This window comes from Cetorhinus maximus, chromosome 1, assembly GCF_964194155.1.
Source record: "Cetorhinus maximus chromosome 1, sCetMax3.hap1.1, whole genome shotgun sequence".
Lineage (NCBI taxonomy): Eukaryota > Metazoa > Chordata > Chondrichthyes > Lamniformes > Cetorhinidae > Cetorhinus > Cetorhinus maximus.
Genome location: NC_135879.1, coordinates 68,783,523 through 68,806,663, shown reverse-complemented (window position 1 = coordinate 68,806,663; position 23,141 = coordinate 68,783,523). Strand labels below are relative to the sequence as shown.

Below are 23,141 nucleotides of genomic sequence, written 5' to 3'. Positions count from 1 at the left end.
TGGTGTCCTTGGTGATGGCACGAATCTGTGATCTGAAGCTAATCTTGGGGTCAAATGAGACATCAAGGTTGTCAACGGTCTGGTTTAGTGTCAGATAGTTCCCAGAATGAGGGATGGATTCAGTAGCTCAGGAACCAAGTTTTCAGCTGGGACTGAAAAAAAAATGGTTTTAGTCTTCCCAATATTTAATTGGAAAGAAATCCTACTCATCCAGTACTGCATGTCAGATAAACGGTCTGATAATTTAGCAATAGTGGAGAAGTCGGGAGAAGTGGTAGTGAGGTAGAGTTGGATGTCGTCAGCACACGTGAAAACTAACATATTTTTGGATGATGTCACTGAGGGATGATATGTAGGTGAGAAATAGGAGAGCAATCAAGGATAGATCCTTTGGGAATACCAGAGTTAATGGTGTGGGAACCAGAGATGCCATTGCAAGTGATATTCTGGTTGCGATTAGATAGATAAGAAAAGAGCAGCTCTACCCAGATGAGCAACAGTGGAGAGACATTGGAGGATAGTGCAGCTAAATGTTTAAAAGGCTACACACAGGTTGAGGAAGTTGAAAGTTTACCTTTGTCATAGTAATACAGAATGTCATTTTGATTTTGATAAGAGCTGTTTCGGTCATCTGACAAGAGTGGAAACCTGATTGGAGGGATACAGCCATGGAGTTCTGGGAAAGATGGGTATGGATTTGGGAAGTGAGAACAAGTTCAAGGACTTTGGAGAGTAAAGGGAGGTTGGAAATGCGGTGGTAGTTTGTAAGGTCGGTGGGACATGGGTTGGCTTTTTGAGATGGGGGGGTGATGACGGTAGAGTGGGACAACACCTGAACTCAGAAATACAATAACTATATTGGCTAATGTGGGGACCAGGAGGGGAAAGTGGGTGGTCAGCAGTTTACTGGGAATAAGGTTGAGGGAGCAGAAAGTGGGTCTCAAGGACAAGATGAGCTCAGACAGAGTATGAAGGGAGACAGGGGAGAAATTTGAGAAAGCTGTGAGTTCAAGGGAAGGGCAGGGGTGAACTTTACAGGAAGCTTGGCCAAGTAGATTAGTGGAAGGGAGGGACATGGCAAAGGCAGTTGATTGGATGGTTTTGATCTTGGCAACAAAGAAATCCATGAGCTCCTCGCACTTATTATCCGAGGTGAGGTGGAGGGGATAGAGGAGAGGGGTTTAAGAAGATAGTTCGCATAAGAGAAAAGAAGCCAAGAGTTAATTTGCATTCCAAGATGATCCTGGAATAGTGAGCAGTTTTAGCAGATGAGAGCAGGACCCATAGTGCTCTAAGTGGTACAGCCAGATCTGCCAATAGTGGTGAAACCAGTTGTCCATCATATCATTTCAAGAGGTCAGCACAAATTGATCTGAATTTTTAATTTAGCTTGGGTAGAATGAAGGCTTTAACAAATCAAAACTTACAAAATAACTGGTATTAAATGGATACCCAAAATGAAAATGCATCAAATCAAGGAAGAACAAAATTACCTTTACAAGTGAAACAACTGATGTGGAAGAACTTGTTCTGCACCCGCAGGGCCTCTCCTTTACAGGGCTTTCCACACTTATGACAAAGGACCCCAACACCAGATGGCTTTCCCAAGGGACTGTGCGTAGCCATGTGCTGTGACACTGCAAAAAGCAGAAAAATGAATCAGGCAACAGTTATTTCTCAACAATGCCCGATGGGAGGGGCAATGGGTCCACAAGATGACTACATTTTTATTTCAAAATTTAGTCAAAGTACTCAGGTGAATAAATCAGAAACAATTTAATGATACACTGAAATAGTTTATCAGGCTGTACGACAGGCAGTGCGGCATCCAGTAATAACCAATGACAAAACAAGCATTGCAACCTATTTTAGCAAGTTACTCTTAAGTATACAGATAAACGTATGTTTCACATACAACAACATCGTAGCCTACTTCCATTGCATTTGATCGCAAATTATTTGGCTCCAGTGACATTGCACTCAAAAAGAGGATAAGTACTGCACATTTCGTTTTTATATCCACTCTGAATACAGTGCATTTTCCTAAAATCATTTCAATCGTTGATTCTTTCTTGAAAAAAACCAAATCTGGCAGAATTTTGCCCTCGTTGGGCAGGCTCGGCGGTAAGCTGACCGCCGCCTGTGGTCGGGGCTGGACAGCAATTCCACGCTGGCAGGCCAATTAATGCCCACCCAGCATGAAACGCGACTCCTCATTGGTCAGGTAGGGCCATGCGGGGGCGGAGGCCTGTCAGCCACCGGGCCCAACGGCGGCCTAGCGGCCGGTTTAAAGATGGCCCAGGCAGCCCAGAGGGGCTGCCAAGGAAGGACGTCTATCTACCGCTGCAAGGCTGAAGTCCAGAGTGTCAGCAAACGGCAGGCGGGAGGGCAGGTTGGGGGGGCACTCGGCCCCCCTATTTTTCCGACAAGTGCCTCGCTTTCCTCCTGGAGGAGGTGACTGCCAGAAGGGACACCCTTGTCCCACAGAGGGCATGGGAGGAGTTGGCATACTGGGTGAGCAGCCACGATGTGATGCGGTGCACCTGGGTGCAGTGCTGGATGCGCCTCAATGACCTGCTGCGCTCAGGATGGGTGAGTACCGTGTTGGCATGAGTCAGTGTGTTCAATTGTTTTGGGCTGGCCATCCCTCTGTGGAGCTCAGGGATGTTAGAGTCTGAGTGCTAACTGTCAATCACGCCAAGGGGATGAGTCCTGGCTGCTTTGACTGAGTGCCTTGCACCTCGAGGGCCATGACTCGGATCTGCCCTGCAAGGTGCTCCTCAGGTGGGGTTGGCCAGGTTGCAATGACGCTGCAGGTAGAGAGTGGACTAATCAAAGCTCCTCTGTCCTTTCGGGAGAAGACATCCCATAAAAATATTGAGAGGCCGCAGACTGGCGGAGGACCCCCACACCTCCTCATCCTCTCCCGCTATGAGCAGGAGGACTAGGAGCTCAACAGGCCCCATGCACCTCGGTCAAGCAGCCGCAGTGAGGCTGGGTTGTCAGACGAAGCCAAGGGTGCAGTGCACTGAGGTGAGAATTTCGGCTTGTGCAACTATACTAGTGCAGTCTCTTCATTGATGTGAGCCTCGAATCTGGATTCCTCATTGATCTTTGAAAGACGATGGCACCATGATGCAGATCTCCATTGTCACATCAGGGTGCCTGACATGCACAGTGACAGTGTCATGACTTTAACCAATGACATGTCCTTCTTCTCCCTTTTAGGTTCACCAGCAGGCGTTCACTCTCCAGATCCTGAAGAGTCACCCCGACACCGAAGGACCACCATGCTTCCCATGCACCTGCGTCACATCCGCTCTCTGAAGCAGGCACCAGCGCAGGTACCAGCACCTCAATGGGCATTAGTTCGGCAGATAGTATCTCAGTACACATTGGCGAGGGCACTTCACACTCACTTGAGGTGCAGGCAGAGGCAGAGAGTGCCAAGGGCGCTGGCAGTCTGAGGGCACTTGGGGACCAGGATGATACTCACTCCAAGGCTGATGATGGGCCTCTGCAGTCGTCCATTAGACAGCAGGTGCTGGACATCCAGTGGAGTGTGTGGCAGAATCTGGCAGTGATCCAAGGGGGTATGTGTGCCATGTTCTCTGTTGTGGAGGAGTTCCTGTAGAGTGTGAGCACTGCGTTGACCCTCATGGCTGAGCGCAATGCCTCCTCCATGAAGAAATTGGCAACTCTCATGGAGAGGCTGCTCCAGGAACAGAATCAGGCGTCCTGGGGTTGCACTTGGATCTTTAAGCCCTCACACAAGCACTGACCTCAGCTGGTCAGTGTCCGTGTGTGAGATGGGTGGGGCACCCAGTATCCAAGTTAGGTGCCCATCCATCAGTGGTGAGCAGGGAGGTCCACAGCGACCACACGTTGGTGCATGAGCTGCTTGTCATCTCTGCGGACTCATCTCAGGGTGCTCTGGATGATGGCAGCAGCTCCTCTGCCCCTTTGCCAGTGACCATCACACCTGATGAGGCTGTGGCGATTGGGGAGATGCCAGCCATGGCACTGGCTGCTCCCTCCCAGGCGGGGCCAACACGGGCTCCACTGGTGAAAGGACGACCGCCAAGGTCATCAACGCCAACAGAACAGCAGAGTCAGCAGGCTGTCTCCAATCCCAGTGCCAGCGAGGGGGGAGCACCTAGACGTAGCACCCATAAATGTAAATTGAAAGCACCTTAAGCACAAGCTGGACTGCTCACGGGTGATATTTTGTTCCCCCACTTTTCTTCTTTTTTAATGGTGTGACTACCAACACCGGTTTCTTTCTGTTCAAGACTATTTGGGTTCAAACATACAATTAAATTTGCTTTTCTGTTATTGGACTGGGTATGTTTCATTTATTTCATGGGTGCAGGGTAGGCCAGTATGTAATGCTGGACGTGAATAGCTTGAACCTTTATTGCACAGGCACTGAGTGTATCTTGGGGCTAAAGGAAAGGGTCATTTCTGCAATCCAGGATGGTGGCAGCAGCCCTGGCATGAGGTGGTTGTTCTTACTTGGCAGCCTAGCTGAAGAAGCATTGGATCAAGGCATCCCTGGTGTCCCTCCCTACCTGGAGGTTACCGAGGTCTAGCTTCAAGTCCTCAGTGTTCTCCTCACCGTGCTCCTCTTCTGACTCACTACTGGACTCATCCTCTGTGGCCTATGCAGCTGCATCAATATCCTCTTCCTCCACTGGGTCCCCCCTTGCCAGTATCAGATTGTGGGGAGCGCAGCATGCAACTGCTATGAGTGACACCCACTCTGGGGGGGGTACTGCATTGCACCCCCTGAACGGTCCAGGCATCGGAAGCGCATTTAGAGAAGGCCTATGGTTCTCTCTACTGCAGCCCTTGTGGAGCCTGAACATTGAGTGAGTGGAATCCTTTCCTGTTTATGTACTGGAGTGCCTGTTGCCAGGGAGCTTTGATAGCCACATGGGTGCAGTCAATAGCAGCCTGCACCTGTGGAAATCTGGCAATCTCAGCAAAGCCCAGTGCTCTAGCCTGCTGGCTCTCTTGGTATCTGGCGAAGTGCACGTAATTGGGGGCCTTTGCAAATAGGGTGTCTGTCACCTCCTGTATGCATTTGTGCATTGAAGCTTGGGAGATCCCACACAGGTCGCTAGTGGAGCCCTGGAAGGAGCTACTCATGTAGAAGGTCAGTGGAGTGGTGACTTTCAGACTCACTGGCAATGGATGGAAATGGTGCCAGTTCCTGCAGAATGTAGCAAAGGTGAGTCAGCAGATCCCTGGACATGCAGAGGTGGAGGCGTCGGTGATACTGTCTCTTGCTCATCGGTAGATGAGACCAAGGGCGTACAGACCTTGCATATCTTGAGAGCCGCCTAGGCACCACATATCCTTCAGCCTCATCCTCTGCATCTGGAGGGGGCCCTGATGCCCCTTTCTCTTGAGGGATTGGATGCTCCCTCTGGTGAGCCTGGCGCCACAATCGCAATAGTCTCCATCTTCTCTCATGCCTGTAGGCAAGAATGTAGGCAGCAATAAATCCAGCCTCCATCTTCCTAAAGGTTTCCTCTCTGTGGCATTAATGAGAACAAAAATGAGGCAGCATGAGCCTCCAAAGCTCCAATTTCTGTATACTTCTACTGTGTGACTGTAGGTTCAAGGGCTTAGATCCAGTTACGGCACCTATTCGACACTGAAATCCTGGCCAGCGCAAGGAATGTTTGATGGTACACCTTCCACCCCCCTGTGCAGTGCACCAGTTTTCCAAATGGCCCTCAGAGCCCTCACCAGCTGATCTATTCCTCAGATTAATTTTATGCTGCGTCATCCCTTCAGGTTACAAGATGGTGGTGCTAAGGCCACACGACCAGTCCAGCTTGAACCCTCCCTTGTGTGAGTGCGGTGATCCCTGCCATCCTCCTGGGGGTGCACTATGTTCAAGTTTCCCTTCTTCCAAGGATTCTCAAGCTTTCCCCTGGAAAGCTTTATGTCATTTTGCTTGTGGAGGATATCCCTGTGCAATCCCCTGAATGCACTGAGACAGATGTGCCTATGCCCCACTGGCAGATTAGCCCACCGCTTCTTGAGCCCTATTCCACAGTAAGCTTCTGAGCCCACCTTCCCCCCACCTCCCAATGAAGTGCTCGAATGGCCCTACAATTCCTCTTAATCATCTACAGCCTACCCTGACTGTGAGTGTGCCAACCATGGACCATTATTGAGCCAGAAAGCCGCCAGACTGAGGCAACCGTTACAATGACCATGCCCTGCACATAACTGCTGGGCCCGAATGACATTTTACTTATATACCACCCCCCACCCCCAGCCCCCCCCACCACCCCCCCTCACCCTCCCTTGTCTTGCCCAGGGACAATCCTTGCAAGGTCATTACTGTAAAGTTAAGCACTTCGTCACTTTGCCATTTTCCAATTCTGCACCCAGCTCACTTACGACCCTCTCTGAGACTCTTCCCCATTCTGGCCCAGAGGACACTTCCAACCCACACCCCCATAGTCTTGTGTCAAAATGCCTCCTTTGCTACTTTTGGCCCCTTCCCCTTGGAGGCCTTGCTCTAGCTGCAGACCCTTCCACAACCTCTGTCCACTTTTGCCCCCTTCTCTGTGGAGGCCTTGTGCCCTTCAGACCCTTCTACAGCACCTGCGCCTTACCGCTGATCTGGTAGGTAGAGCCTTGCCTGTGCGACTCCTCTGAGAGGAATGTGGTGCTACCTGTGAAGCCTGGTGCTGAGCCGAGGTGCCATGAGCATAGCATGATGAAAGGTAGACTAACAAACCTCAAAGTCACGAGTGAGGTGCTGGTCATATTCAAATGGTCTTCCCGACATTGACAGAGCACGTTTCCCAACGCACATTGAAGCTGGAGCAGACAATAGGACCCTGTTTTCCTGCCAATGTAAAACAGATATTTAGGCTCTCGCGATATTTTCCACTCCCACCCGCCATGACACCCACCGTGGGTGGGAGTGGAAAATCCCGGCCTTTGGACTAAAATAAGTGAGGTATGCCCTATTAGAGAGAGACTGCACAATCTATATTGTGGTATACTCCTTGTTATTCATCAAAGCTGCAAATAATTTCATTATCTTCTCTGGGTCTTCTCATGACTTAAGAGTCCAATGCGAGATCAGCATGCACAACCACAGAATTGGCAGTTCATCACACTTCACAATCAAACAGACACTCAGGAATTTGATTATAGTGGATGTAGGATGTGTGCTACTGCCCTCATTCTCTCAGATGCTTTAGCATGATCCCAGAGGCAAGGAGGATCCAAGACGTTTAGGTAGCTTGTCAGTTGGAATGGATGGCCGGCACAAGGTGTTTCTCTGTTTTCACCTGTGCCACAGTCTACACTGCGTTACCATTGTGTCAAATCCACTGAAAGTACCAAATACTTGGAGGTGTCGTCTTCCATACCACAATAGTCTGGGTTTCGCCCTTCCAACATTTGTCCCTCTGCTGTAAGATAGAGGTTAGCGGGATTCACCACAAGAAGGGGTGGATAGGAATTGAAATGAGAGGCTGTAGATCCAGGGAGAACATCCAACCACAGATCAGTTTCTTTTTGGCTAATGATGCATTATTAGTTAGGACCCATATAGTATACAAGATGAGTGTCACCTCATAACCTTTGAACTGCGGACAATTCAGGTGGAGCAAGACAGAAACTCTACTTTATCAGTCGCTTGGTTTGGAGACTATTAAGCTTGCAGACAGATTTCCATGCATAAATAAAAAATATTTACCTAGACAAGAGATTGAATGTTAAGGGAATTTATTTTTTTCTCTAAATGTGTTGACAGTGCCAAATCATACACAGCGTTGGATTTGATAGAAGTCAGAACTCCCACATAAGATACAGCACTGATAGAGGTTTTCCAAGGACATCAGTGAACCAAGTAAGTTTTTAACAACAATGTCAGCTTCATGGTCACTTTTACTGAGATTATCATCAGATCTATTTTTAAACTGAATTTAAATTCACAAACTACCATTGTGGGATTTGAACTCACGTTGTCTGGATTATTTGTCCAGACCCCTGGATTACTACTCCAGGAACACATCCACTACTCTGCCAGTTTTCATGTTTATCCTGCCAAACAAAGCCTCAGTGATTTGTCTGTCTTCCTGCAAATTAGCTGTTATTGTTGATGTCTCCCCTGGTAGCTCAGAATGAGCAAGGGCTGTCATGACTTTAACCACCATTGTCTGTAGGACAAAGCTCCAGCTGATGTGTGAATCGATCACTTCTACCCTGGTGAAATGCAGTCTGTGAAGACAATTTTCATTGGACCGCTTTGATGAAAGGTCATTGACCTGAAACATTGGCCAAGATGTTTCAGTCCCACCCATGGTGGGAATCGTCGCAGGTGAGAGAGAAAATTTGATGAACTAGTCAAAGGTCCATTGGGGCATGAATTTCCAGTCCCGCAGCAATTCTTTTTTATTCATTCATGGGATGTGGTCTTCGCTGGCTGGGCCAGCATTTATTGCCCATCCCTAATTGCCTTTGAAAAGGTGGTGGTGAGCTGGCTTCTTGAACTGCTGCAGTCCATGTGGTGTAGGTACACCCACAGCACTGTTAGAAAGGGAGTTCCAGGATTTTGACCCAGTGATAGTGAAGGAGCAGCGATATATTTCCAAGTCAGGATGGTGAGTGACTTGGAGGGGAACTTCCAGGTGATGGTGTTCCCATCTATTTCCTGACCTTGTCCTTCTAGGTGGTATTGGTTGTGGATTTGGAAGGTGCTGTCTAAGGAGCCTTGGTGAATTCCTGCAGTGCACCTTGTAGATGGTACGCACTGCTGCTACTGTGCGCCGGTGGTGGAGGGAGTGAATGTTTGTGGATGTGGTGTCAATCAAGTGGACTGCTTTGTCCTGGACGGTATCCCAGCCATTGACTCTGTTTCTCTCACCACAGATGCTGCCTGACCTGCTGAGTATTCCCAACATTTTCTGTTTTTAATTCATTGGACTTTCCTGGGTAGATGTATCTGGGTCAGCAATTGTGGCGACAACGGCAAAAGTGAGTGCAGGCAGTCTGCCTTTGGTGTAATTGAACCTGCCTCCCATCTCTCTCTTTTCAGCATTAACATCTTGGAAATAATTCAGAAAGAAATACCCCAAGGAATTCTCTTATACAGATTTTAAACTGTAGTAATCAAAAATCTCGCCACGACAAATCAGGGGGAAAAAATTGAAGAAGGCCTCGATCCTGCATTCAGGAGGAAATGCAGAAAAGTTCATCTGTTAAAACTCAAACGTTCAAGTCCACAATCAGTAATGTTCCTGAGAAAAATCAAATTTATTTTAAGAAGCTACTTGCTGTCAGGCCAGAATGTGCATGAACATCATTTATGCACTGTTTAAGGATACAAAGCCCTGGCTAAAAGAAAAATCAGGGAATTATGCTATCATTCACCATGTAATTAGAATCTACTTTAATATAGAAATGAAATTCTCACACATTTTGTGCAAGAGTGCTTTAGATCAGCCAGAAGGTTTTGCTACGCATGAATAGGATGAGGATCAGCAAAAGATATTCCTGGCCTTCACTCATACATTCTGCACCAGAGGGCTACACCTTTTTACTGGAAAATGAAGATGAAATCCTCTCCACCCGCTCCAACTATAAGCCAATCACTACAATGGCCTGAATTTTTAGCTCTTCAGGCAAGCGCAATCAACGGGACCGGAAATGGATGTGAAACCTGCTCCTGCTTGCAATCGGCACCTGAAAGCAATCATGCGCTGGCTGGCCAATTAACAGGCAGCCAGCATGAAATATGCACTGGGAGAAGGCCAGCATTGCCAATGGCGGCGGCGGGGGGGGGGGGGGGGGGGGAGTTGGTGCGGGAAGACGGCAGGCACCTGAATCTGTTCAGCTGCGGGCAAGGGATCTCCATGCATCTAAGGAGGAACTGTGGGACAGAGTGGTGTGCGACTTTGAAGGTCAATTTATACTGAAGTCTGAAAGGGAGGAGGAAAGTGTGCCTGGAAGATAGCCAGGAGCCATGGCAAAAGGACTAGAAATGGCCGAAGCAATTCAGCACCCCCGCTTCTCAGATGCCTGCCTGCGGGTACTAATAAATGCTGTCAGTGATTGATGGGAGATATTGCTGCCATGAGACGGCAAGAGAAGGCCTCCACACTTCACGGAGAAGGCCTGGTCAGAGGTGGCATCACTAGTCAGCAGCCGGGGGGTTGTCCGAACTACCTGGATGGAGTGCCAGAAGAGGGTCAATGACCTTCTCTGCTCTGTCAGGGTGAGTATTAAGGTCCCAATGAACCTTGAATAAACATGTATGTGTGGGCTTTATTGGGGTTTGCAGGTGTAAAGCCGTGAGCTTAAGTTAGCACTTCTTCCTGTGCCCTTAAAGAATGCCTGGGACTAGATAGAAATGCAGGCATGTATGGAAGGGGGAATCCACAATGTGCTGGGTGCTTAAACCAACAATACTGGGGTGGAGGATGAAATCTTTGGGCATATAGAGGGAGGATTCCTGAAAGCACTATTGTCCATAGAGGAGAAGAGGAGTCACAATGCTCAGGAGTGGAGCCGAACTGGTGGTGGAGTGCCAAATCTAGTGTTGCTAACTCAATGGAGCAGCGGATTCTGTAGATGGCGTGTGAGCATGGAGCGAGATCCAATGTTCATGGAGAGGCAAGGGTTTCAGAGGAGGGTAAGATTGAAGTGGACACAGAATAGATTGGGGGAGGGTGTGAAAGATGGAGGGAAATGGGTATAAAACTGACAGGTGAATTGCACTAATCCTTTATGTTTGTCCATTCAGAATTATTTGCTTAGCCAGATTACCAATTTCACAATCTAACAGAATGCATCTACTCTGAATCTTAAATGGTGATAGATACTCAAATATGTTTTTCCTCCCTCAGGTGGAACATCCTCAAGACCACTAAGTGGCCTGGAAGACCTTCCATTGACATCAGAGGCTGATGAACAGCCCAATGCACTTGCATCACATGCTCTCTCTGCACCTTACCCCACATACAGGCACTCTGGTGGGTTTGAACGCTCCAGGACAGATGGTAGAGCACACTGAGGAAAGCACGTCACACTTGCTTGAGGAGCTAATGGAGACAAAGTCTCAAGACTCTGGCATTGGGGGATTTCTGGAGACCAGGACAATTCTGAGCCCCAGGCAGATGATGAGCCTCTGGAGTCGTCTATTAGGTGGCAAATGCTGGATGTCCAGTGGGATGCAGGTAGAGATCTGGCAGAGATTTTTGAGGGTCTGCATGCTATGGTATCTGTAATGGAGGAGTCCATGTGGAGCATGAGAACTGCCTTGACCCTCAGCTCTGAATGCACAGCATCTTCCACAGAGACAGTGGCGACTGTCATGGAGCAGCAGCTCCAGGAACTCAATCAGAGTTCCTAGGGTTGCATTCAGACCTGCAAGCCCACACACTGGTAGTGACCTCAACAGGGCATTGCCAATGTGACAGATGGATGAAGCACCTAGTGACTCTGCTAGCTGCTCATCCTCTACGGTGAGCAGGGAGGTACAGCAAATCTCATGTTGATGACCTGCAGCTCCATCCATCTGGAGGCTCTTCTCAGGGCACTCCTGATGAAGGCAGCAGCTCCTCTGCCCCTCTGCCAGTCAATGTTGCCTCTGAGGAAACCACAACAACTGAGGAGTGCCCAGCCATGGTGCTGGACTCCCCCACCCAGGGCCAGAGGACAGCCGCCAAAGTCATCAAGGCCGATGTGGCATCAGAGTCAGCAGCCTGCCTCCAATACAGCTGCCGGTGAGGGGAAACACCTAGACATAGCACTTGTAAGCAGAAATTTAAATCGCTATAATCATAGAAGGATTTTCATGGGTGAATTCTCATTGTCACTTGTGTCACGTATATAGCTGCCACAGATCATTGTTAAAGTGTGACCTCAGGTCAAATGGCTTTATGGTGCTTTATGTGATAGTCAGATAGGAGGCCTTCAGAAGAGGTATTTCAGAAGGAGGGACAAGAGAAGACTGTGCCAGGAAGGTCTCATGAGCTCTGAGCAGTAAAGTGACTGTTTCTTCACAATGATTTGGATTCCTGACTTTAGAGGCCTACTGGAAACTCCTTTGAATCAAAGCCTCCCGGGTCTCCCTGGCTCTGAAAAGCTGCCTCATTGCTGGATCATCTTCATGACCCTGTGGCTGAGCAGGTTCTTCCTCAAAGTCAGCGTTAGATTCTTCCTCAATAGCATCTGGAGGCACATTGCATTCTTCATCCTTCATCTGATCTCCCCTTGAGAGAGCCAGATTGTGAAGGGCACAGCAAACAACTACTATAAGGGACACGTGTTCTGGAGGGTGTTGGAGAAGTCTTCCTGAGCAAAACTGAATTGGACTAGCCATATAAATACTGTGGCTACAAGAGCAGGTCAGAGGCTAGGAATCGTGTGGCGAACAGCCCATCTCCTGATTCCCCAAAGTCTGTCCACCATCTACAAGACACAAGTCAGGAATGTGATGGAATACTGTCCATTTGCCTGGATGAGTGCAGCTCTAGCAACACAAGAAGCTTGACACACTCCAGGACAAAGCAGTCCACTTGATTGGCACCACATCCACGAACATCCACTCCCTCCACCATCGCCGCACAGTAGCAGCAATGTATACCATCTACAAGGTGCACTGCAGGAATTCACCAAGGTTCCTTCGACAGCACCTTCCAAACCCATGACCACTACCATCCAGAAGGACAAGGGCAGCAGATAGATGAGAACACCACCACTTGGAAGTTCCCCTCCAAGCCACTCACCATCCTGACTTGGAAATATATTGCCGTTCCTTCACTGTCGCTGAGGGTCAAAATCATGGAGCTCCCTTCCTAACAGCACTGTGGGTGCATCTACACTACATGGACTGCAGCAGTTCAAGAAGGCAGCTCACCACCACCTTCTCAAGGGCAACTAGGGATGGGCAATAAATGCTGGCCCAGCCAACGAAGCCCACATCCTGTGAATGAATAAAAAAAAAACGTCCAGACAGCAAAACCTCATTTTCAGGAGGCCAATTGTCCTCTCAATGATGACCCTAATGGAGGCATGGCTTCAGTTGCACCTCTCCTTCACGGGTGTTCTTGGATGTCTGATCAGTGTCATTTGCCATCTTTTGAGAGGATATCCTTTGTCCTTTGGCAGCCATCCATCCAAGCGTGCAGAGGCTATGAACAGCCTTAGCCCCTGAGAGTGACACAGAATATATACATCATGGCAGTTCCCAGGACATCTGGCACAAACCTGCAGGATCTCATGTCAGTGATCGCACACTATCTGGACATTCAGACAGTGGAATCCCTCTCAATTCACAAAGGCCCCCGACTCTCCAGCAGGTGCCTTGATGGATACATGTGTGCAGTCAATAGCACCTTGAATCCTCGGAAAGCCTGATATAGCTGCGTTTCCTCTGGAGCGTTCTGCCTAGCTGTCCTCGTCTGACTTGTAATGTATGAAGGTGTTCATCCTCCAAACAGTGCATCTGTCACAAACTTTAAGGAACTATGTGCTACAGATTGTGACACTCCGCAAAGATCTCCCACAGACCTCTGGAATGAAGCTGAGGCATAAAAATTAAGAGCAACTGTTAATCTTAGCGCCACTGGCATTGGTTCCCACCTACACAGTTGGAAGCTATCTTGGAGCCTACCATGTCACATATTGAGGTCGCTGTCACTCTTGAGAGACGGAGCCTTCTTTGGCATTGGACCTCAGTCATCTCAAGGTAGCTGTATCTCAGCTTGTAGACTCTTCCAGTAGGGTAATGGCACCTTCTCCTGCCCCTTCTTCCTTGCAGCCTTTGCTCACCTTCCAACTCTTCAGGTTGTGCTTCTCGATGTTGAGGGCAGACTCTATTATTCTGCCTGCAGCCAACTGGCCTCCTCTCCCTTTTTGCCCTCTCCTCCTCATGTGAGGAAGTCCCTCCAGCAGAATAAACAATGTCCATCTCAAACCTTCTGCTTGGCAGATGTTTGACCTTTATTACGATGAGGCCTGTCAGCAAAAATTCCCAGAAACTATTTAAGCGTCCAAACTATAGAAGATGAACAGGATGGTTCACTAAATAATCAGCAATGCACAGATTCACAACTCACAACAAACTCCTACCTCCTCACTTCTCTATTCCTTCTGGCTGTTACATCCGCCCTGGTTCCAGAAAGTTTCAAATATGCAATCTCCTCCTGCCCATTAGGCCCGTGCGCCAAGCATAAAAATGAAAGGGCTTCTCAAAATTGGAGATGATTGGCCCTTTAATTGCCTTAAAAGGCCCTTTAATTGACGGTGGGCGCACTTCTGACATTTGCGCATGCCCACTGAGCATAATCTTGCGATGCAGTGTGATTATGTCGCAAACCCACTCCCCCCTCCCCCGACGTCATCAGAAGCAATTTAACACTACATCAGGACTGCTGGGTGCACATACAGGCCACAAAAAATTCTGGCCTATGTGTCACTATAGTTACTCAATACTTGTCAGAATTCTTCCTTTATTTCCTTCAAATGATCTTATGCTATCACAGAACTCAAAATTGGATATATTGGTGAACAAGGTATTTTTTTATTCATTCACAGGATGTGGGTCTCGCTGGCCAGGCAAGCATTTATTGCCCATCCCTAATTGCCCTTCTATATAAAAATTAATTTCCTTTGCCCAATTGAACAATTCTACCTGCAGAAGATGCTTTATTTTTGGTAATTTAATTTCTTCTCATAGCAACTCCATCTCTAAATTTAATTCCCACATCCACACTATTCTTCTGTTTCTGAATGTCAGGATGGTTCAGTTCATCCAGGCCTTCTCAATGTTGCACCAAACCTAACTTAGCTTGCCAGGTGGCAAGCTTCAGCAGTAGTTGTGGCAACCCTTCCCTAGATCAGTGAGCACACACTTCCTCTTTCCACACGACTAATGCAAAGCTGGAAAATTAGCCTCCACCAGGCACATAAGTATGAACTCCAGTTGAGACCGAGAACCAAACTCAAATTCCTCAGTTAACAGTTTAGGACCTAGTCGCCTTTTCACATGGCTTCAGGAAGCGGTTCTCCAATGAAGCTAATTTTTGGTCAGACTGTAATGTACTGTAATAGTTACTCTATTTTTAATCACCTATTGAAGAATACATCTTTACATCTTTCAGTGCAGTACTCTGCTTTTAGCTAAAATTATATTTCTTCCACAGCATTTTCTATAATATAGACACTCAGTTTTTCTTACCTTCTTAACAAAAATCTTACAATAGCACTCAAGGAAACACTGAAATTCACATTTCCACAAATGGGTACACCCTGTGGCCAGGGCTCAGAAGCACACATCACAACAGATTTATCAAGGAGCTCTAATTTAAGCTGACAGCTTCAGAGGCTATGTTTTAATATCTCTCTAATTTATATGTAGCCATCATACTGAATTATAGTCAACCTACATGGACATAATTTCTTAAGATTTAATAAAATGTTATTAATAATTGTAGGAATTTTCTTTTTTTGTTCCTTTTGTCTTTTTACATCTACTACTGTTCCCATGTACTGCCCTTTAGCTGGGAAGGCAGAACAGTTTAGCTCATTGAGTTTTACATGTGTTGCCAATACTGCTTCATGACTGAACAACAGGAATTGTGTTCTTCCAGAGTGCAGTTGCTCTCTTCTGTCATCTCTACCCAACTCACTCAAGTGCTCCATCTAACAGCCTTCTTTTCCTTCTAGCAGCTGCTATTCCAAAGAAAACAACAGTATATGAGTCAAAGCATTAAACAGAGCTAGGATGCTGTAACTACTTAGGAGGAGCCCAATCCACTGCTGTAAAGTACTTAAAGACCTGGAATTTTCCTATGGCGAGTGGGCTGGGCAGAGGCGGGCGGGGGCGGGCGCTTAGCCGATTGCTGCCTGCGAGCCACCATCTTACGCAGGTGGGCCAATTAAGGCCCGCCCAGTGTAATACGCGTTCCATAGTGTTTAGAGCTACCTGTGCAGGTGAGGGGAGGAGGGAGAGTCAGGGCCAGCGCTCTTTCGCGCATTCACCCGAAAGAGCGCAACATTCTCCCTGAGGCACAGAGCTGCCTCAGAGAGATTGAATGGATATGAAAATAATTGAAGAATCAGTTTAAAAAATTTATTCAAACATGAGTTGGGACATGTTTGTAAAGGTGGGAACATTTATTTATTTATTTTATAAAAGCTTCAAGAAACCTCATCCCGCCCGTGGGAAGGCAAAGGCGGCTTTGGCTTTTCGCCTGCCGACCAACCTTAAGGTTGGACGGGCAGCGTTCTTAACTTCTTTAATTAATTTCTCAATGGCCTTAATTAGCCCTTAACATTTCGGCGCGCGCCCACCGAACAAAATATCTTGATGGTGGGCGATGACATCGGGTCGCACGCCCGGTATCATCGCGTGTCATTTTACACTTCAGTGTGTCAGGCCCGCCCCCGCACACCGACCAAAAGATTCTGCCCAAAGTACTAAAGAATTTTCAGCCCTACTTCCGGATGGTAACGGGACACTAGTACTTGAAAACTCTAGGCAATGATGTAGCCACAGTACTATTCACCAGGATCTATCACAGGGTGTCCGGAGCAGCTTCTGGAGTCAGATGATGGAGTCATTTAAAATGAACTCCAATTGTCATGTTTGTACTGACCAAGTCAGAGTATGCCTTGTGCATGCTTTGACCAGAATCGGTTGGTTGTCCACCCCTGGCATTCTTAAAGGATAGCAAGAAATGAGATGATCTCTAGTGAAGGAATTCATGACAACACCTCTGAAATTCATCTTGTGGACATGTAAACTGAATTTTACATTGGGAATATAAAAATAGAAGTATTTTTGTCTGTCTTAAACATCCTGCATCAATACTGCAGCATTCCATATTTGCAGTACAATATACTACACAGCAATAACAATAAATAATTGTAACACGTTTACTCGCAACGCTGCTTAAAATATACCATTCAATTTAGTCTAAAATAATTCTACATTTATTTAAGTTAAATTTAAGTGCACTTAATGTATTTTTAAGATTTTTAGTTAATAAGGGAATCGGTTCCCATTATCCTCCATATGAGCTGCAGAGCCATGGCTTATCATATCTTTCACTTTACCATGTGTTAGAAATGGGAATGTGCAGCTGTAGTCAGCCTGACCTGCAATTTTTAACTGAGGTAGCAGCAATAGCACTCTGCTTCAAATTATTGTCAGGTCAGCAGTGGAGAATCTTCTAATATACAAACATAAAGAGCTATAGAACATCGAATAAACATATTTCAATAGGGAATAAAGCAAATCCATCAAGATAAAAGAGCCAATTTTAACTGAGTTTGCAAGTTATTGAGATGAAGTGGAGGATGGTAGTCTACCTGGACAGCTGCATCGCGAGGCTCAGGAGATTTTAACTAGTTGCATGGATTAGCTTGTAGGAATCGATAAATTAAAGCAGGACTATTGTTTTAGTGTTCTTCTATTTGTATTAGGAAAAATAATGAGATGAATTCCAATTGTTTTCAAGATTTTATTCCACAAAAATTTTATAATCTTGATTTTGGAGAGGCCAAAAGTACCCTAAAATTTATTTGTTGCCTTGGTTACAATTCATACTCTTATTGGTTAACACAGAATATTTTCTCCGTGCCTTGGTTTTTGGGGAATCTGTAACTGAATTAGATCCAAAATTCTGGGAACCCCTCCTCAGATGGTGTTAAGTGTAAAACTTCAATCTGTCCATTCTGATAGCTGCTGACCATATCCCAAATTGTGTGGATGAGACAGAAGTGGTTACCTGCCACAGAACGAAAAGGCACTCTCAGCAGCTTTGCAAGAGGAACCTCAAGGGCTTTCCAAGGTCAATGAAAGAGATGATATACAGCTCTTCCATTCCAAAGGGAGCCATACAGCATTTAAGAACAGGTAATATATCCCCTCCAGGACCAACTCTTGAAGCCTAGGCAAGGGCTGGGTCTTGACAAAGACTTCAACAAAATTTACCCCTTGTCCCTAACACGCCCAAAAGAATTGAAACCAGCAGTGCAAATGAGATGAGTTCCAGCAGGAATAACTTTTTCCCCAAGTTAAGAGCTGATTTCAGGAAGATAATAAGTAAGTTTTTAAAGGTAGATCACCTGATCTACCTATATCACCTGACTAGTTGTCTAGAAGAAAGACCACCCACCCAATGTAGAACGCCCCAGATTCTTGTCCCAGTGATTCCAGATTACTGTCCAGATGGCGAAGGTAGAAGTTATCTCCAGTAAGTGGGGTGGCAGACCCAGTAGGTCTGGATACAGGTCAGGACTAAGAAAGTAAGGATAAAGAGAAGCTTTTGGTGCCCAGTATGCATGACAAAAAAATGAACACATCTATTTTTTCTTGTATCACCCTAAGTATGAGTAGAAGCTTATCCTGTGCAGTGCGACCATTAAAAAAATAGCCCATAGGTATCATCAAACCGTAGTTTGTGAACAATACAAGCTGCAGTTTATACAAATTGAACTACAGTGAGATGGAAATCTTAGAAGGAGTTCAACACAAGTTTTTCCACTCATTAATTCTAATGGATGGGAAATATAGCTCAGGAAATCTCTGTAAACCTCATGATTCACATTCTATTTGAATCAGCCATGATTCACTGAAGAATGAGTATGTAATTCTACGTGGCACCTAAACTTTCAAAATTGAGGCAGGCCTGGCAGCCTGTGTCTTTGAAAGAACCAGTACCATGGCAAAATGAATTTGTTTTCTGTATAGTGTTTTATTTTAAATTTGCATTCTTGTATTGCAAGGAATTAGCACCCAAAGCTAGTTCAACACTTTATCTCAACACTAATTTCTAGATTTTTGTCCATGAACCATGCGAGGAGAGATTTACTGTTAGCTATTATTTATATTTAACAGCTTGCATTGATACCAACACAAATTTTAGTCACTTTTCACTTGTTACTACATTGTCAAGACAATGAGCCACAGTGGTGTTGATTCAATGAGAGGATCTGTTACTTAAGATAGGAAAGGACTGAAGCGATGAGGACCCAGAATAATTAAGCCAAATGTCAAGAGTTGGCTAAGACTCTGTAAATATTACCATGAGTGTTTACAATATTTCCTCCCTCTTCCATCACACTGCCCATAAAATTAGGAGTTTGTGTCATATAGATTGGGGTTAATTTTCTGCCCATTGACTGTGAATGGGTGGCTTGAAATATGACCAGGTGCGAAATGTGCGTGACACCAATTGTAGCACGAGAAGATATTGGCAGTTAGCCAACAGCTGTAATATCATGAAAAAGAATCTCCTGCTTTTATGGGCCAAATCAGCATGTCCTTTAACATGTATATAATAAATTTATTTTCATTCCCAGAATATACAGAAAGATATTCACTTCCTGACCACTGATTCAATCCTTATAAAACTTGGTTTGTTAAGAATCTTGATCCTTAAATTAGAAAACAGCATTATTTGCTAGACCATTGATACTAGCCAAAAACTCAGAGGATTTATTTGCATTTTCCTGTGAAATCAATGCAACACCATATGGTAGGGCTATCAAAACACAATGCATTTCTCAAGGCAATACATCAAGGAATATAACATATAGAAGTCTCAGTCTATGACACAATGGCTGAGGTTTTCCAACCCTGCCATGGTGGGGCAGGACCGGATAATGTGGCAAGCCAGCCAAGAGTCCTTTGACCTCAGCAGCACCAGTAAATCCCGCCAGCAGTGGGGGTGGGGGAGGGGAGGGAGGAATGGAAGATTCCACCAAATTACTTACCTAATGTTTTAAGGAAGCACCAAACTACATAGGAAACAAGTAAAATGTAGCATATCAGATTTCAAGGTTTTCAGAAGCACATTTATAAAGAGAAATGTATAAAGACCACCAGGTCTTAAATAAATGCAGGAGTAGGCCATTCGATTCCTCAAGCTTACTCCTCCATACAATAGGATCATGGCTGATCTGATTGTGGCCTTAATTCCACGTTCCTGCATGCCCTCCATAGCACTGGACTCTCTCGTAGATCAAAAATCTGTCTAATTCAGCCTTGAACATATTCAATGGCCAAACCGCCACTGTTCTCTGGGGGTAGAGAATTCCAAAGACTATGATCCTCAGAGAAGAAATTCCTCATCTCAGTCTTAAATGGGAGATTCTTTATTTTTAAACTGGGCCCCTTAGCTCTAGATTCCCCTACAAGGGGAAACATCCTCACAGCGTCTACCCAATCAAGCCCCCTCAGGATCTTACATGTTTCAATCAGATGACCTCTCATTCTTCTAAACTCCAATGAGTATAGGCCCAGGCTGCTCAATCTTTCCTCACTAAGATAGCCTCCCTTCAGCCCAGGAATCAGCCTAGTGAACCTTCTCTGAACTACTTCCAAAGCAAGTTTATCCCTCCTTAAGTAAGGAGACCAAAACTGTTTGCTCAATAAAAGCAAAATCCACCATCTGCATAAAGGTTGCTATCCTCAATGACTTCATTCCGTAAAGCGAAATGAACAATGTTATTTCAGGAACACACATCCATTTATTCTATCTGCTTTAAGTGCTCACATCACAATATTGTTCATCATAATTTCCAGATTAATATTTGAAACAGCTACAAATTTTAATAAAATATATCAGCTAAAAAAATTCAGTGACTGATCTACTCAGCCTAAAAACATAATAATCGCAGAAAGCTGTATTAAATTTGATTTCTAGAATTGATGCATTACATTGAATGTACAATGCATTTCCTCTTAATGTGCAACTAAATGAAACCACAACCATTTAAAACACTTACTACATAACAATTTTGTACAAGCCACATGATCTCACAGCAGAAGCCTGAACTCCCACCAGCCCCCACCCTCACCCCCGACTGTGGCCCCACCCCGCCATACACTCCCATAATACCCAACACCAGGGAAAGAAATCCTACGAAAGTAAAATAAAACTGGTTCCACAAACTTCGACTATATGTTATAAATGGTTTGATAAGCAGGTGTCTTTCAAGGACATGACTTGTGGTTTGTAACATTACATCTGAGCCACCATACGTTATGGCCTTGCCGCACATTTTATTCAATGATTTGTCTAACATATAACGCCAGAATCACTGACATTTCCAGCCCTATTCAAAATGTTAAACAATAGATCTTCAAATCATTCATAGTCATTTCGATCACAATACAGCCTTCACTGTATTAGTCAAAGGAAGTCATAGGACAGAGCAAATAAAACACACTTAGATACACATACTAGGTTATTCAGTAAAACAAGCTTTTCCTCTCACATGAAAATATTTTGGTATCAATGTAGAAAACACATACTTACTAAGCAGTATTCTACCAGTTTCTTCAGGCATTGCAGCAGTGGGCTTCAATTCAGTCACAATCAGCTACATATATACAGTTCCATTAAATGGGTCTCCAAACCATCTAGACATATGACCCATACTTCAGTGCCCACTAAATTACAGTGTGGGCTTTGCTGCAGCTGAGAAGTGTAACTCTGTTACTGGATATTCCTCCAGATAGTTCAAGAATGGCAGCCAGGCATCATGTGACTGCAGAAGCTCCCTGAGACAAGCAGGCTGTGTTATTGCAGGCTGTTACTTAATATTATAAATAGAACTTCCTCCACTATCTTGCTCCCAGATGTATACGGGCATCTTCAGTGCATCTGACTGAAGACCACAGTTTCAGCTCAAAGCATTCACAGGCTGTGATAAATGTTAATAATGGGTATAGGGAATGCATTCAGTGCCATCATGCAAGGTTAGGAGGCAGTCTAGGTAAAGGCAGGACATTCATTTATTTGACCATATGTACAATTCCAGATCCTCAGAGAAGAAATGTACAATTCCAGATATTTCAAGCCACTCAGGGCCAAATATTTACTCCGGAGTCAGGAGTGCAGAGTCAGGAAAATTCAGATGGGTGTTACTGGGAGTCAGGCCCCCTGTCCCAGAGAGAGTTTGGAGGCAGCCACGAGGGTTGCTGGATTCCAAGGTGGGCAAGTTAAAATGCCCACCTCAGTGGTCTGAGACTTCCCAGCTGGTTAAAAAAAACAATAAAATCAAAACAACCTTCTAGCCCACACTTCTTACACCCCTTCACCCTCAACACACTCCTTATGCCCCATCCATACCAAACTCATACCACTCTTGTCCCTGCACCCACATCTATGGCCCTTCATACTTTCCTTTATGCCCCTTTACCCACCCTTCATAACCCCTTATAGCCCCTAGTGCCAACTCATGCCAACCTATGACCCCCACTCATCCACATAGTCCTTTGTAGGCCCTATATCAACTTACTGCCATCTCATGTCAAACCATGCCCCCACCCACTATCTTTTGCCCTTACACCCCACCCCCCCATGCCAACTTACCTAGTATCTACCAAGGGCAGACCTCAGGATCCATTCTGAGATTAAATAAATTAAAGCTCTAAGTGTCCATTACATATTTTATTTATCATAAAACACTCTAATTGATAAAAATCCAACCAATACATTTAAATGCCTTCAAATACTTAATCGCTTATGAAAACAAACATTTCATTCATGTACTTAATCCCTTTATGATAACACGCATTCATATTCATAGATCCACATCAAAGACTTGGAACTGTCAAACTGTAAATTAAAAACTTCCCACTGTGAAACTGATAGGCTGTGGAATCAGTCATGCAGCACTATTCCTATAATGATAATCCTCATGCTTATGTCTATAGACAGCTAGGGAAGTTGCAAGTGCAGAGCATTTTTTCAAAAATTTAAAGAACCTGGTGATTTAAATACCTTGACAGTATGACAATTCCATTTTAACGCACAATCATGTCTACTCTTAACAATCCCAAAGGGCACATGACCCTTCCAGGGTGGGGGGGGTGCACTTTACCTCTCCCAGAAGTCCCTGGACCTCTCCAAAAGGGTACCCCACCTTCACAAATAACTCCAGCAGCTTTAGGCTTTTTGCTGAAATGTCTAAGGCCCATGGGTCATATTTTGGACATTCCACTAGCAAAACGTGGATCTGTTTGGAGACAGTTGCACTTTTACAAGTGCAGCTGCCTCCATGCACCACGAATGTGCTAAATACGTCCTGCCCCCATTCCCTCTCTGGCAAAAATTATAGGTGCCAGCTTCAGGCGGTGA

At 45.5% G+C, this 23,141-nt stretch overlaps 1 protein-coding gene across 1 annotated transcript in view; it reads right to left on the bottom strand.

The window, feature by feature from the left end:
• ablim2 (actin binding LIM protein family, member 2) overlaps positions 1-21,389 on the bottom strand; it is a 397,169-nt gene extending 375,780 nt beyond the window's left edge. Inside the window, exons 1-2 of the mRNA XM_078542183.1 lie at positions 21,330-21,389; positions 1,494-1,637 (exon numbers count right to left, since the gene is read on the bottom strand). Coding sequence (XP_078398309.1) covers positions 1,494-1,637; positions 21,330-21,345 — 160 coding nt within the window. The 5' untranslated portion in view covers positions 21,346-21,389. The remainder of the gene's footprint in view (positions 1-1,493; positions 1,638-21,329) is intronic.
• Positions 21,390-23,141: the final 1,752 nt, after the last annotated feature.